This window comes from Mauremys mutica, chromosome 3 (assembly GCF_020497125.1).
Source record: "Mauremys mutica isolate MM-2020 ecotype Southern chromosome 3, ASM2049712v1, whole genome shotgun sequence".
NCBI classification, from domain to species: domain Eukaryota; kingdom Metazoa; phylum Chordata; order Testudines; family Geoemydidae; genus Mauremys; species Mauremys mutica.
Genome location: NC_059074.1, coordinates 32,871,008 through 32,886,887, shown reverse-complemented (window position 1 = coordinate 32,886,887; position 15,880 = coordinate 32,871,008). Strand labels below are relative to the sequence as shown.

At 39.7% G+C, this 15,880-nt stretch overlaps 1 protein-coding gene across 3 annotated transcripts in view; it reads right to left on the bottom strand.

Moving 5' to 3' along the window:
* Nucleotides 1-1,549: 1,549 nt before the first annotated feature.
* YWHAQ (tyrosine 3-monooxygenase/tryptophan 5-monooxygenase activation protein theta) overlaps nt 1,550-15,880 on the bottom strand; it is a 44,159-nt gene continuing 29,828 nt past the window's right edge. For all 3 annotated transcript variants that reach the window (XM_045010547.1, XM_045010546.1, XM_045010545.1), the window contains exons 3-6: nt 10,245-10,368; nt 4,158-4,321; nt 3,626-3,721; nt 1,550-2,628 (exon numbers count right to left, since the gene is read on the bottom strand). In XM_045010547.1, the coding sequence (XP_044866482.1) occupies nt 2,569-2,628; nt 3,626-3,721; nt 4,158-4,321; nt 10,245-10,368 (444 nt within the window). In that variant the 3' untranslated portion in view covers nt 1,550-2,568. The remainder of the gene's footprint in view (nt 2,629-3,625; nt 3,722-4,157; nt 4,322-10,244; nt 10,369-15,880) is intronic.

The following is a 15,880-nucleotide window of genomic DNA, read 5'->3' as shown; positions in this document are numbered from 1 at the left end:
TTTTGAGCCTTGAAAAACTTGAGAGCTCTGAGGTCCGCTATGGGTCTCCAAACTCCCTCTCTTTTGAATATTAGGAAATAAGAGCAGAAGATTTTGAGGTACTGGTTCTATGGCTCCTAACTGGAGGAAATGACCTACCTTTTGTCATAATAAACTCTTGCGAGAAGGGTCCCTGAAGGGCAGGGAAGGGTGTTGTGGAGGGGTAAGAAGGTATAATGGATCAAGTACAGAGTCTGAACAATCTCTAGGACCCACTGGTCCGATGTTATACATTCCCAAGCACTGTGGAACACTGCCAATCGGTGGTCAAATGGGTGTAAAGCAATGGTCAGCTATATCAGTTGGGGGGTGGGGGGAGTGGTCTAACATGTCTCAACCCATCTGTCAAAACTGATATTTGGACGTAGAGGGCTGGGATAAAGAAGACTGTAGGCCAGATGATTTGCTCTTGGGAAATTTGCCCTTTTTCTGTGGCTCCTAGTGGTGTTGAGCCATATATTGAGACGTGTGGGGTCTTGCTGGGATTGGGAACTGAACAGTCTTTGTCCTGGCATGTCAATGCCCAGCAACTGGAGAGTGTCCCTGGAGTCTTTCAGGGTATGAAAAGAGGCATCCATCTTCTCTGCAAAGAGCTTTGTGCCCTCAAAAGGGAAGTCTTCAACTGTAGACTGTACCTCCGTCGGGAAGCTTGACAGATGAAGCCAAGATGCCTGTCACATCACCACCGCCGTGGAGATGGACCTAGTCACCATGTCGACTGCACTGAGGGAAGATTGCAGCAATGTCTTCACCACTAACTGGTCTCTCCTGGACAATGGCCTTAAATTGGTCATGAGGCGACTCTGGCATCCATTCAATAAAAAGACATTCAGTTTTGAATAGTTTACATATCAGAAAAAGAAAAACTGTGACTATAACTGGGAACTAAGAACTATAGAAATCAAATTGAAGTAATATAGTCTTAATGAACTGCAAATAGCTCCGTCACGAGTCGGGGTGGATGAGGAAAAACTGAGGGGGGTTAGCCTCATGCTAGCCTTGTGGTGTAGCATGAGGAAGGGAAATGAATGTGTAGGGCCTAACTGATACTGCTACCAAAGTTCCCTGATTAGTGTAGGGATACAAGCACATCTACAGTGGAGCACCCATAGGGATGCCATATGAAGAAGAATCAGGCAATAACAGATTTGCGGCAATGGAATACACATCAGGCTGTTTCAACTCTTAGTAGCAAGGAGTACTACTTGGTATTTAACTGCTTAGCTTCTGTCTTTTACAACAATTTCTATCAGTACAAGTAGCTTCATTAAGGAGGACACATGCCACAGGTTATACTTTGAGGATTATCTGTCCCTATGAACTATTCATATGAATAACTAACTTTCAGGTATTTTCATACAATTCATTAATATGTAAATACAAAGTGAATTCACCTGAACAACTGACTTTAAGTATGAGTTACAGGTTTGAGAAGGACATTTCTCCTAGAAAGATTTGCTATAATTCAGCTCTTAAGGTAATTGCATGGAATTGTTACAAAAACAGTAAGTGGTTTATAAAATGTAATTTTATTTAATGTTACTTTGCTGTTACATAGGGCATAACATTTTCACAAGGCTTTTTTGGGACTACAATCAATGATTAGCAACACACAATAGTGGTCCAACTCTCTAAATAACAATCACTGGACAAACTTGACACCTTCTCACATGTGCACAAATCTGCATGGAAAAGTACTAAATGTTATACTTGAACATGTGAACTTGAATTGGTTTTCCCATTCCAGTGTATTAAGAAATGACATGCACTTTAGTCTGCCAAAAAGCACTGTCTGTATTCCAGCAGTTCCATGCTGTTTCTAGTACATAGTAAAGTGAATACCAGAACTACAAAGGCAGGAGTGTAAGTGACTTTTATTGGGAAGGGATATCAACTTATAAACAGCAGCAACTGAAGACTGACACCCTCATTTTCACGCAGACATACTGTAGCCCCTGCAGCATATTACACAGAAGGCAACTCAATTTGTAATTCTCAATCTAAAAATGCCAAACTTTCCATCTGGCCCAATACTTCCATAACCTTCATGAAAAGAATACACAGTTGCATGAGAAAGTAAGTTACTGAAAGGAAACCCTGCAGAATAAGAGGGAATGTGGAGAATTAGAAAGCTATGTTGAACACTCTTTAGTTGCAATTAACTACATTTTAATATCTTTACTGAATACAAAACACAGTCAACTTGCAGGAACTGGTTCAGATTTTTGTTTTTAAATACCAGGTACACTTTAGTCCGCTACATAAGTGTTTGGAAATTACTTATGTTTATATGAAATGAAGCTATTAATACTTTTCTACAGCAGTAACTGCACACAGGGAAGGCCAGGACAAACACAAATCAAGGAATGGAGTTTTCCCAAAGCTGCAGTGTGAAAAGACTATAAACTGATTTCCATACACATGGATGGGTTCTCTTTGCTATAGGAAATCCAAGTGGAGCTATAAGGAATGGAGACGTGTAAAAAGGTTTCTTGAGAAGGAAAGAGAATGACACACCCCATGTGCAGTTTAGTTTTCTGCACCTTCTGCAGCATCACATTCTTCTCCTGCATTGTCTGATGTCCATAACTAGAAATAAGAAAAAAGCCACATCAGCATGAAAACTTACTCGTCTATCCATGTTAGTACCAACTGTCCTATTACTAAAAAGTCAAGGACTAGATGGGAGGAGTTCTACATTTGTTAAGTGCTATAGTTTGGAGGTGTAAAGCTCCATTGCTTTAACTTGCAGAGCTTCCACTGGCTTACGGTGAGCACCTTCGCATCTATAGGGCACAGCCATATACATAACTGTTTAAGATTTAACTAGCCAAAGTAGACATAATGCTAAACAAATACAGATCTGTTTGTTTAATATATTGTACCCAATTATACTACTGGCACTTAAGAAATATACAAGTCTGTTCTCTGGAATGTCAAGATATCCCTCTCTGGTTGCACTTTCACCTCACAAGTCAAGGTCACAACTCCTATTGTTATGGAAAACTACAGTGAGGACTATTGCTGGAGTATGTAGTTAGCTCTCCCTTAGACCGATAACATGATATATAGTTGGTGTACCTTAAAAGTTCATTCCAGTTTTAGAAGTATTAAAAAGTTCCAGCCATATTCCCCATTTAAGTATGGGGGAATATTGCTGGAACCAATAATACCTTTAAGACAATTATCTTTTTTCATTCTTGTCTTAATGACTGTGGATCATCATCATTTTTTCCACCAGATTTATAGTCCTATCTGCTAAGTCAAATAAGCCTGCTGGTCTTATGATGGAAGTGAAGTTGTATTTAGCTATATGGAAACTGACTAACTTATGCTATTATTTTAGTCCAAACCAACTTTGAATCTGCCACTGATTAATGCAATTAATTTTTCACACTGAAGTTTAAATTAGACCTCAACCTACTTACAAGAGTAACTCTTCAATACAGCACATGATATTTAGGCCTATTAAGATGTTCAGTGCTAGATAAAGATCATGTTTTGGTTTTATCACACAAATGAGGTCTAAGTATAGCTATTATACAATTACAGCTATTGGACCAAATAGCACAAAAGGGCAACTTACTGTTAGGTTGTCTCTAAGCAACTGCATGATGAGAGTACTGTCTTTGTATGAGTCTTCATTCAGCGTATCAAGTTCTGCGATAGCCTCATCAAAAGCCTAGAATAATTAAGTTGTTTTTCATATTTACATTGAGGTACTGATTAGGAATACTCTTATTAGTGTTACTGGGGTAGATATTAAAGGGACAATTCAAAATTAAGTGTAACCTTTTTCCATGAAGACAGCTTTAATAAACAAGCATGCAGCATTGAAGAAAGTGAAAAGAGTTTCATTGATTTGCATTGCCCAAGTTGGTTAAAAAAAGCTTAAACCAGCACAAATCTTGTATGTTTAAAATTCTTTCAGTAACAAATACTGTAACCGAAAGTTGACAGTGTCCCTTTAAGTCAGTTGACAGTAGGCACCTGCAAATCAAATACATTAAATGAAATAGGATTTTATTGTACAAGACAGACTGATCTGAATAATGTGGATTGATTAGCTTCCATTAATTAGAATTACCCTCCTTCCAAAAAAAGATAGAGCAACTTACTGTCTTAGCCAGCGTGCAGGCAAGCTCAGGGTTGTTGAGGATCTCATAGTAAAATACAGAAAAGTTAAGAGCTAGGCCCAAACGAATTGGATGTGTAGGTTGCATCTCTTTCTTGCTGATGTCAAATGCCTCCTGATAAGCTGCTTGTGAATTTTCTATTGTTTCTGTTGAGAAACAGGAACATTTCAACATAAAAAGGGGGATGATATAGAGAAAAGTGCAAGCCAAGTCCCTCACACTAGCTTCAAATACCTCCTTAGACAAATGCTTGGCCTCATTATTTAGGCTGAAAGAAACAGTTGCATTGGCTTAACTAAGGGTGTGACTTTTAAACTGGGGCAACTGTGTTCTGACATTTATAGGCTCAAACTAAATAGGTATTACATACAAAAAAACATGTTAAGATTAAAATTGCAAAGTGAAGGACTCCGGAAATCCCAGAACTAAGGTTGCCCATGCAACCTTTATTTAGCCCTCTTATGTGTATGAATCTTTAATTACATGATCACATACAATTTTTCCACAGGACCCCAGTGGACAGGGTGGAGCTGCTCTGGGGATGCATCAGGGTTATGTAGTAAAGGAGGCTGGTGTCTACAGCCCTCCTGCTTTGTTTGTTGGAGAAGCAGGAAGGTGTATGCAATAAGTGAGGCAAATGATAAACAAAAAAAACCACACACACACACACACAAAAAAAGGATGTTTTCATGGTCAAGGCTATTTAAGGTTTCAGAGTAGCAGCCGTGTTCGCCTGTATCCACAGAAGAACAGGAGTACTTGTGGCACCTTAGAGACTAACAAATTTATTTCAGCATAGTCTCTAAGGTGCCACAAGTACTCCTGTTCTTTTTAAGGCTAATACTGCCCTGGAAACCTGGATTCTATCCCTGCCGTAGGTAGGTCACTTAAAATCAAACTTTTCACAGGTAGTCACTAATTGTGTGTTCCTCATTTTCTGGGTGCCCAAATTGAGATCTTGGCATCTGATCTGCAAAACTGCTGAGCACTCACATCAGTGGGAGCTGTACTTTCAACATATGAAGTGTGATACAATACTAGGGACTCAATGGGTATTAGGCATATTTAACTGGGCAACAAAATTAGTAAATATTTTTGACCATATCATTGTGACTGTTCCCCATCTCTAAAATGGGGATAATACTCCCCCAATTCCTCCCATCTCACAGGCATGTTGTGAAAATAAAGTCGGTAATACTTGTAAAGCACTCTACTAAGTACTATCATGATAATTGCCATAGAAAAGCTCATGAGGAAATAATTGTCTTCATAGCAGGACTTGAATAATGAGACGTAAAGACAGGGGGCCAGGCACTGAGCAACAAGGAGAAAACTATGAACAACTTCTCATTAAATGAGCACAGTTCATTCTATGCACTGAATGAGGTAAAGATCCTATGGCAAAAATAATATGTGATCATGTAAATATGGACTGTCATACTGGTACAATTTATTAGACAATCTATAAGCACCTCCTAGAGGATAATAGGCTAATAAGAAATAGCCAGCATGGATATGTCAAGAACAAATCATGCCAAACCAACGTAATTTTCTTTTTTGATAGGGTTACTTGCCTAGTGAATGTTGAGGATGTGGGAGAGATCTGATATATCTTGATTTTAATGAGGCTTTTGACAGTCCCACATGACATGCTCATAAGCAAACTAGGGAAATGTGGTCTAGATAAATTTGCTATAAGGTGGATATATAACTGGTTGAAAGGCCATACTGAAAGAGTACACCTTCCTTTGGAGCATGGTTCACGGGTCACTCACTGATTTGAATTCAAGTAAATTGAATTCTGACTTGAAAAAAAAAAGTCTTTAAATCAAGATGTGAGGACTTGTAACTTACCAAGAGGTTATGGGCCTACTGCAAGAGTGGGCAGGTGGTCAGACTAGATCAATGGTTCTTAACCTGGGGTACGAGATGCCCTTTCTGGGTGTGCAAGACATGCCAGATTCTTTTAGAAGGTAAATCATCGAGAACACAAATTAAGCACAGGCACATAAGTACAACTACTCTGTTTCCTCAAACCTATAAATTTAGTAACATTCACTTTAATGATTTCTGTAATATACAAACAAAAAATATATCTAGGTTTAAAGAACTGACCTACTTCAATGATTTTTTATAAGGGGTGCGAGAACATATTTTGAGACCCAAAGGGTTGCAGGGTGCAGTAAAGATGAAGAACCATTGGACTAGATGATCATGATGATCCCTCTATGGCCTAAAATCTGAGTAGCTGTCAAACTGGGAGGGGCATATCTGTTGAGATCCTGCATGGGGTCTGGTACTATTCAATATTTTCATCAACAAATTAGATAATGAAGTAGAGAGTATACCAATAAAATCTGTGGATGAACTAAACTGGGAAAGGTTACAAGAACTTTACAGAACAGGATTAGCATTCAAAATGACCTTGACAAACTGGAAAATTGGTCTAAAACCCCCCAACAAGATGAAAGTCAATAAAGACCAGTACAAAGTACTTCACTTAGGAAGGGGGATGGGGTGGGGAAACAAAACAACTACAAATTGGGGAATAACTGGCTACACAGTTGTACTGCTGAAGGATCTGGGGACTATAGTGGATCACAAATTGAATACAAGTCAACAAAGATGCAGCTGCAAAAAAGGCTAATATTCTGAGGTATATTAAGAGGAATGTTATATGTAAGACATGGAAGGTAGTTGTCTTGCTGTACTGGGCACTGGTGAGGTGTCAGTCCAGGAGAGCAACAAAAAGTGATACAACATTTAGAAAACCTGAGTTATAAAGAAAGATTAAAAACTGGGCATGTTTAGTCTAGAGAAAAGACAACAGAGGGGACCTGATAAGTCTTCAAATGTATGTTAAAGGGCTCTTCTAAAGAGGACAGTGATCAATTGTTCTCCATGTCCATTGAAGGTAGGACAAGTAGTAATACCTGCAGCATAGGAAATTTAGGCAGGATATTTAGGGTGAGGGGGAGGGGACCCTAACTCTAAGGATAGTTAAGCTCTGGATTAGGTTTTTTAAGAACAGTTTGAACAAACCATTGTTAGGGATGGTCTAGGTTTATTTGGTCCTACCTCAGTGAAGGGGGATGGACTTGATGACCACTTGAGGGCCTTACCACCATTCTATGATTCTATAGTGCAAATGTACAGGCAACCTGAAGTCTGGCATTTAATTTCCGAGTTCTTGACTTTGAAACCTTGAAAATTGTATTTTAAAGAATGTGTTTAATTTCCTACTTTTTTAAAGAACAAATTCCACCCTGTGGCATCATATTGACACCCACATAGATCATTAGCAGGAACCATCAGATACACCATGCACTCTCCCACTTGAGCTAATGGAATAGCTCATAATGTGTGTCCCATCAAGAATTTGGAAGAGTGCGCCTTAATGGGCATTCTCCCCTTCTTCCCCCCCACCCATTTCTCCCTCCCACCAAACTTAACTTCTTTTTCCACATACCCTCCTCCACCCTGTCCCATCTCTTTCCCACACCTGGCTCCTTATCCCAGTCCCAATCTCTTCACTTAACCAGTCCCAGTTTACATTCTTCAGGCTTCTGATTTCTCCCCCACTCCAGTTTTCCCACTCTGGCTCTCAGTCTGTAACCTTGTATTATGTCCCAATCTCCCTCCCCAACTCCTGCCAGTCTCTAGCCCCAGTTTCCTCAACCCAATCTATTCCCTCTCAAAGGTCTGTTTTTTGTCCCATCTACATTACAGTCAAGCAGATTCCTCTTCCATGCTGCCTGGGCCCATCAGGGGGATCATTGAGGGGACAGGAGAGACAGTCTCAATGCTGTCATTTGAGGTGCGTGAATCCAGGCTGGCTTGCAGCAGCCCAGAGCGGCAGTAACAGGTAAAGTCCTGCTCAGCCCTGGGCTGAAGCATGCTCAGTGCAGATGGAACCTTCAGGGAAGTTAGCTGTTAAAAATTAAGCAGTATCTATTGGACATGGGGAAGTACAATTCTTCAAAGGCTTATAACATAGCCAAATTTGGGTAGATATTCACAGGGATGGAAAAGGCACACTCCTGACACAAAGGCTACCTCCTGCCAAATTTCAAATCTGTGCTCCAAAGCTTTTCACAGAAAAGTCCATCAGAATTTTGTTGCATGGGCAAAGCATTTATCTCTGTTGTTTTTGGAAACTACTGAACCATTTTGGCTGAAAATTTCTAAACTAATTTAGCCTGAGGCAAACACCTGACAGAAAACATTAACCCAAATGGTTTGACAAAGTTATAAGCTACTGAAAATGGAAAATGTCAAGGAATGTTAAAACCACAGGCGGGGTTGGTGGCCCTGCCCATAGAAGTATCCACACAGGGATTTGCATCAGTTTACAAAAATGGGTTTTAAAACCCAAGTTTAAATTAGTGCAACTTCTGTGCATAGACAAGCCCTTAAAGTTATATTGGGTATTGGACATTAAAATGGAAGTAAGACTATCATGGAAGCTGAACAAAGATAGCGTTGACAGCTTGATTACATTCAATGATAGCCTTATACAAAGCTTTCCCCTTGATGCTATGGTACTGGCTTTGACTTTCTGCCACAGTCCTGTTAGGGCCAAGAGCTTTAAGAGTTTTAGATTCAGTTCTCATTTACATCAAGGCCTCTTTACACCATTTTACATTTGCACCCATTTAGATGTTCCTTTACACTGCCAGAAAAAGTGTAATAAGGCCTTTGTGCAAGTGAAAATCAGCTCCATGCCCCTCCCTCACATCTGGTTTAATTGAGTCTTCTGCAACTGGTTGACTCTCTATCAGCAACCCATTCTGTTCTATGGCCAGCTGACAGTTCAGCTCCTCAGGGACTGGCAAACTCCCTTCTCTATCATGGCAGAATTCCAGGACTACCTTGAGCTGTATGAAGTTATCATTAATTCTTAATACCTGCCCAAATTTTTATATTGCCCTTGGTGTGACATCTGGGTACCTTTCAGGATAGTTGTCTTACTCATTCCAATGTGTCTTCTGAACATCTAGTTTAACTGTTATGGTGAACAATTTTCTATGGTCCACAGAACAGGTGTTGACTGCTAACAGTGTCTGAATGCCCCGTATCAAGTGACGGGCTGTTTCTTTCCACCCCTGCAGTAAGTCCTAATGGCTGCTGAGGTTTCTGAGGGAGTATAGTCCTTCAGGATCAGCAGAAGTAAACAGACTAGAATCACAAAAGGAGTGTACTAGCTCTACCAGCATCAGACAGCTTAAGACTGGAGCTCACCATAAATTTTCTTTCTTGATAGGATACCGGATTACTATTACTTTAGTATCACTTTGTCCATCTAGGTAGTAATTTAATTTACATTTGTCATCTTATTTAGGGTACGTGTACACTTAAAGCACTACAGCAGCACAGCTGCGCCGCTGTAACACTTCAGTGTAGACACTACCTATGCAGACAGGAGGGATTCTCCCATTGGCATAGGTAATCCACCTCCCTGAGAGGGAGTAACTACATTGACAGAAGGATTTTTACACCCCTGAGACTCACAGCTATACTGAAGTAAATTCCTAGTGTACACAATGCTGCATCTGACTCAAGGAGTCATGGCTTGACAGTTAGGTTTTGCCCAATTAAAACTATGGGTTGATAGGGACAATGCAGACAAAGTTGTAGACAGCTTCCTCTTTCCCCAATACCTCTAGCCTACTTACCTTGGGAGGAAAAAAAAATACAAGTATAGTTTATGTATCTCAAGCCATTAGGAGACCTTTCACCTAGAGAGTATTTTGAAAGTTTCAAATAAGCATTTCTTCAATAGCCATTCACATGGGAGGAGGTGGGGGAAGGGACTACTACACTAGATTCCATTTCACCAGATAATGAAGTCTTTCAGTGCAGAACACTTGAGGTCCAGTAAAAGTCAACCTAAACTTTGAAAACTGGCACTGAGAGATCAGATCTAAACGCAGCCCCTCTGCATTTTATTGAGAGTTATGAGAGTTAGTGACACATGCAGTGCATTCTAGCGCCTCTTTCCTCTCCCCACCACCTCAAAACAGAAGTAGGCGTTAACTGTTTGAGCATGATTGAACACAGTATGCTTACGTTTTCTGTCATCTCCACATGCAACTTCAGCAAGGTATCGGAAGTAGTCTCCCTTCATCTTCAGGTAGAATACCTTGCTCTCTGGATTAGTTGCATTAGCTATTAAAAATTTGTCCAGCAGCTCCTAAAGCAGGAATAGGAAACATTAGCATGTTGCATGCACTGCAATGGAAGATCCTCCAAATACTGGTTTAGATAAAGTAATCCTGGTCACATACCACCTTTGTGCATATGCTAAGAAACTCAAAGTAAGAGTAAAATCTGCAAAGTATTTAGAAATTATTTAACAATGTCTTTTAGACAAAATGTATATTCACTTAATGAATTAGACTATTTGTATAGTGAACACTAAAAAGCCTAGAACGTTTTAAAGGCTCCAGTTCGGTGAGCTGTCTAAAACATTGTGGAAAGAAAGAGTGACAGTTAGAAAAAAGTTAGAAAAGGGCAAAATCTAACAGAAAAAAGCAAGCCTGAATATATGCTTATGCACTAAGGAAGAATCCATGTATTCCAATAGAAAATAATTTTTACTGAAGATTAGTCTGAGACCAGTCTATTTCACTGGGGGGGGAGGGAGAGGGGAAAGAGGGCAAAAAACCCACAATGCATCAGAAATTCAAGCCTCTAAAAAGAGGGAATTTTTATTTTCCACTTTATGGCCAAGACCTGCGAGCAGGATTTTATTTATTGTTTTCTTAAGTGATATTCATTAGTCAATTATGACTGAACATTTAGGTGTGGAGTATAAACTTGTCTGACAATTTGTTGTAGCTATCCAGCAAGCATGACATCCAGATTCAAATGAAAGCTTGCATCCCACAGAAAACAGTTTCTAGGCCTCATTGGTATAAATATAACCTTTAAATATGAACATATGTCTGAGCCCGGAGAATGCTGTATAAACCTGAAGCAGCTCAGAAACATGAACCATCCCAGCAATCTCAACAGGGGATTAACTGAAACAGTGGGGCAATTTACAGGCCAAAAGTTCAAGTGTACATGTGCATCATGCACACTTCATTTGTAGATGACATTTATTGATTCATATAATTTAAGGCCGGAAGGTACCATAAGGTCTGTCTGACCTCTTGCACACAAGACGCCACTAAATTTCATCATACTGAACACAACATGTGGTTGGCTAAAGCAAATCTTCCAGAATGGCATCCAGTCTTGATCTGAAGACTAAGAGATGGAGAACCCACCACTATTCCAATGGCTAATCACCCTCATTGTTAAATTCAAAATTAAAAGCAATGCACACATTAGGTCTAGCTTCAACTTCCAGCCATTAGTTCTTGTTATATCTTTCCCTGGTAGACTAAAGATCCCTTTAGTACCCATATCTCATCTCCTGCCCACTCCCCAGGTACACTATAATCAAGCCACCTCAATCTTTTTGATAAACTGAAGAGACTGAATTTCTTAAGTTCATTGCAAGGCATTTTCTCCAGCCCTCAAAAACCATTTTTCTGGGTTTCTGCCCCCAAAATCTTTTTTAAAAAGTGGACACTAGAACTGTACATAGTATTCCAATATCTGCTTCTCTAGTGCCATAGAAGTAAAAATCATCTCCCCAGTCCTATTTACTACTCCCGTTTACACATTCAAGAGCCATATTAGCCCTTTTTTCCACAGCACTGCATTGGTAGTTCATGTTGAGTTGCTTGTCCAATACATTTGGCTGTATTAAAACATTTAATTTGCATGAGCCCAGTTTACCAAGTGATCCAGATCTGTTTGCTCTGTCACTTACTACTCAAATCTGCATGCCATCCTCAGATTTGATCAGCGGTGATTTTATATTTACTTCCCGATCACTAATGAAAATTTTGAATAGCACCATCGAACCTCACTGGAAACAGACCTGATCTGATGATTTCCCTGTTGACTATTTTTTAAAGTCTGTCAGTTACCAACTCTTAATTCATTTAAGATGTGCTCTGTTGACATTGCCTAGTGCTAATTTTTTTAATCAGAATGTTATGCTTTACCAAGTCAAACTCCTAACAAAAACTAAGTTTATTACATTTACACAATTGCCTAATCAACCGGAACTTGTAATTCCAAAGAATGAAAGCAGGTTTGACAAAATCAATTTTCCATAAAACTAAGAGAATAGGAATGTAATTCCAGTCAACAATCAACTGAACTCTTGATTAGCTTTTCCCATTATTCTGCTCAGAACTGATGTCATGTTAACCAGTTTATACTTCCTAGGTAACTTGGCTTAACCTCTTAATATTAGTACAATCTTAGCACTCTTCCAGAACTTCCCTGGTATTCCAAGATTTATTAAAAAGTAAGAGCTGTTAATTCCCCTCAGCTAACTCCTTTAGGTCTTGTGGGTGCATGTTATTCAAGCCTGCCAATTTTAAAATGTTTATCCCTAGTAGATATCTAAACATCCTCCTTCGTTACTAATAGACTGGATACTAGTTCGTCCTCTTGATATCATCATCCATTAGAATGGGAAACAATACACAGAAGGGCAACAAAAATTAAGGATTTGGTACACTTTACCTATGAGGAGAGATTAAAAAGACTGGGGCTATATTCAGCCTGGAAAGCAGACACTTAAGAGGGAATAAGATAGAGGTCTAGAAAAACATGAATGGTATGGAGAAAGTGAATAAGGAAGTGTTATTTACCCATTCACAATACAAGAACCAGAGGTCATCCAATGAAATTAATAGGCAGCAGGTTTAAAATCATCATAAGGAAGTACTTCACACAATACAGTCAATCTGTGGACCTCGCTGCTAAGGGATGTTGTGAAGGCCAAAATAATAACTGGGTATTAGATAAGTTAATGGAGGATAGGTCCAACAATAACTATTAGCCAAAATGGTCAGTGATGCAACCCCATGCTCTTGAGTTTCCATAAGCCTCTGACTGCAAGATGCGACTGAACAACAGAGGATGGATCACTCAATTGTCCAGTTCTGTTTATTCCCGCTGAAGGATCTGGCATTGCTCGCTGTCGGAAGACCAGAAACTGGGTTATATGAACCATTAGTCTGATCCACTATCCTTTCCAATATTCTTACCTTGTATTGGGTGCAGCACCTTGTGTGTTAGAAAAAACTTCTATAATTTTTAGAAATTCATGTTTTACTGCTAGCTGCACAGGACTACCACCATATGTTCCCCAAACTCAGGACCCCTGAAACAATTTATCTTTCCACACATTACATGAGCTGACACTGCTGTTTTGGAGGCTGCAGAAACTAGGGACCTTACCACAGAATCTATGGCCAGTCACTCAAAACACAGATGCCTCATATATAATCCACTCTGGAAAAGTCCCTCCACCCCCAAAGAGACCCAAGCTATTGGCTCATCATGCCATCATCCCCAGCAACATGACAGCAGCACGGCATTTCAGTGATGAACACCGGATTTCTCTGTGAACTACACCCAAAGCAGCAGGATCATAGATGGCTTTATTTCATCCTTCTCCACATCAGAGACAGAGTTTTCAATTATTTCTGAAATAATTTGCATGCTTCATTGCAATATTTACAATGAGTAACTGGCAAATGTAATGGCTAAAGGGCAGAAATGGTGGTGGAATTAAACACTGTTATTCTTCCCCAAATGATGCTAAATTGGTAGTATCTACCAATTACTACGTGAGAGTCTCATTTTACCCACCATCTTCATGATACCACCTTCACAATACCCCAAGGGAATACTAATACGCAACTCTGCAATATCAGACAATAATTTAAAACTAATTCATCTTTCCACCAAGCATTTGAGATCCTTAATCAATTGCTCTGAGGACTAACAGGTCAGATTAGCAGAAAGCATCCATTAAGCTTGCAAATTATAGCTAGTTTATTAAATTTCAATTACTAAGTAGGCAGTTTATATTAAATCCAAACCCATGAAGTAGCTACAAGTATGAAGTTTACACTACAGTTGCTCAATAAAGTATGTTAGCAATAAGATTAAAACGTATTTTTTGCCCAATTGGCAAAGTCGATCAAAAAAAGATATTGTAGAATTCAGAGAAGCTCACCACATTCAATGTTTGGTGAACTACCACTGCTGCCAAGTTAGCTGTATAATGCAGGGTTGTTCAACATAACAGCTTGTGAGAAACAAAAAGCCACTTTTTGGATTACTTGCTCTTAAAGATGTACTCTAGAAGAGCTTTTCTGGAATGCTATTAACCATATTTAAGCTGCTGCTTTGAAAACACTCCATGAATATAGGTTTGTTTAGAGAAGCGTGTAGACTGATATTTTCCTGATTTGGTGAAAACAGATCTCCACAAAACTTGTATTTATTGAGACACAAGCTTCTTTCAGTGCAGCTCACCAATGGCAGTTATCACCAAGTATTATCATCCGTATATTACAGGAGTTGTGTAACACTCATATTGAGCATTATAATCTAAAAGGGAGTAAAGGATGTGTACCCAGCCTCCAGCATCCTCCCAGACCACAAAGCAAGAGCTCTTAGGACTTCCTCTCCCCAGAAAGGGAAAATACAGTAATGGACTAGAAACTGGCTAAGAGGCAAGAACAAGTTGGAATAAATATTAAATTTTCAGTATAGTAACATCTTATCAGTGGAGTACCCCAAGGTTCCATACTAAGACTACATTGAAACTTCGCTGCGTCGCTGTTCTCTGCCTCTTTCAGATCAGGAACTGAATACAATCAGCGTGACAAGATTTACCCTCAAATTTAAAGACTGAAGAATTCAGAGGGTCAGGGACCAGGCCACGGTAGCCAAAGGCATAGCATGATGAAAGACTGAGTTCTGTATTGAGGCTATGTCTATATTGCGCAGCTTACAGCAGCATAGCCATGCTGCTTAAGTCTTGCCGCTATAAGGCATGCAGTATAGCAGCTTTTTGTCAGCAGGAGAGAGCTTTCCTGCCGACAAGACACCCCCGCTCTCCCAACGAGGAGTGGTAGCTTTGTTGGTGGGAGAGTGTCTCCCGCCGAAAAAGCTCTTTCCACAACAGCACTTCTTGTCAGGAAAACTTGTGTCTGTCAGGGGAGTGTTTTTTCACACCCGAGTGACAAAAGTTTTACTGATGAAAGTGCAGTGTAGACATAGCCTGAGAAGTGCCAAATAATGCACACAGGAATGAATATGAACTATTCACATATACTACTGTGTTATAAAGCACAACATGGTAGTGAGATAAACATCTAAGAATCAAGATGCAGAGAAAAATCAAGAGACAAGGACAGAGGTCAATGCTGGGCATAAAAGCCATTAGCACTCTGGAAACCAGGAGTCAGAACACCACAGAAATGTACACATAGTACAACTGGATTGGAAGGTAGTGTCAAGATGAGCTATTGTTGGTATTTGGGAGAACTTAAGCTACAACTGACATGCAAACTTTTTCAGCCTCCTTCAAACAGTCAGGGAGGAACTGACAGAACATTCAGAGGACAGAATTTTGCTTGGGAAGATGCGGCCTGCAATAGCCTGGCTCATGGTCTACCCTCCTCTGACAAAAAGCCTTAGAAGTAGGTGGGATCTGCCAGTCTAAGGAGCTAACACTCAAGAAGTGAAAATCTCACACAGAAGGTTTTCTGTAAAACAAAGATTTGTCAAAGCATGTCATTTTTTGGTTTGTAACAATATCAGACTTTCCATTCCCC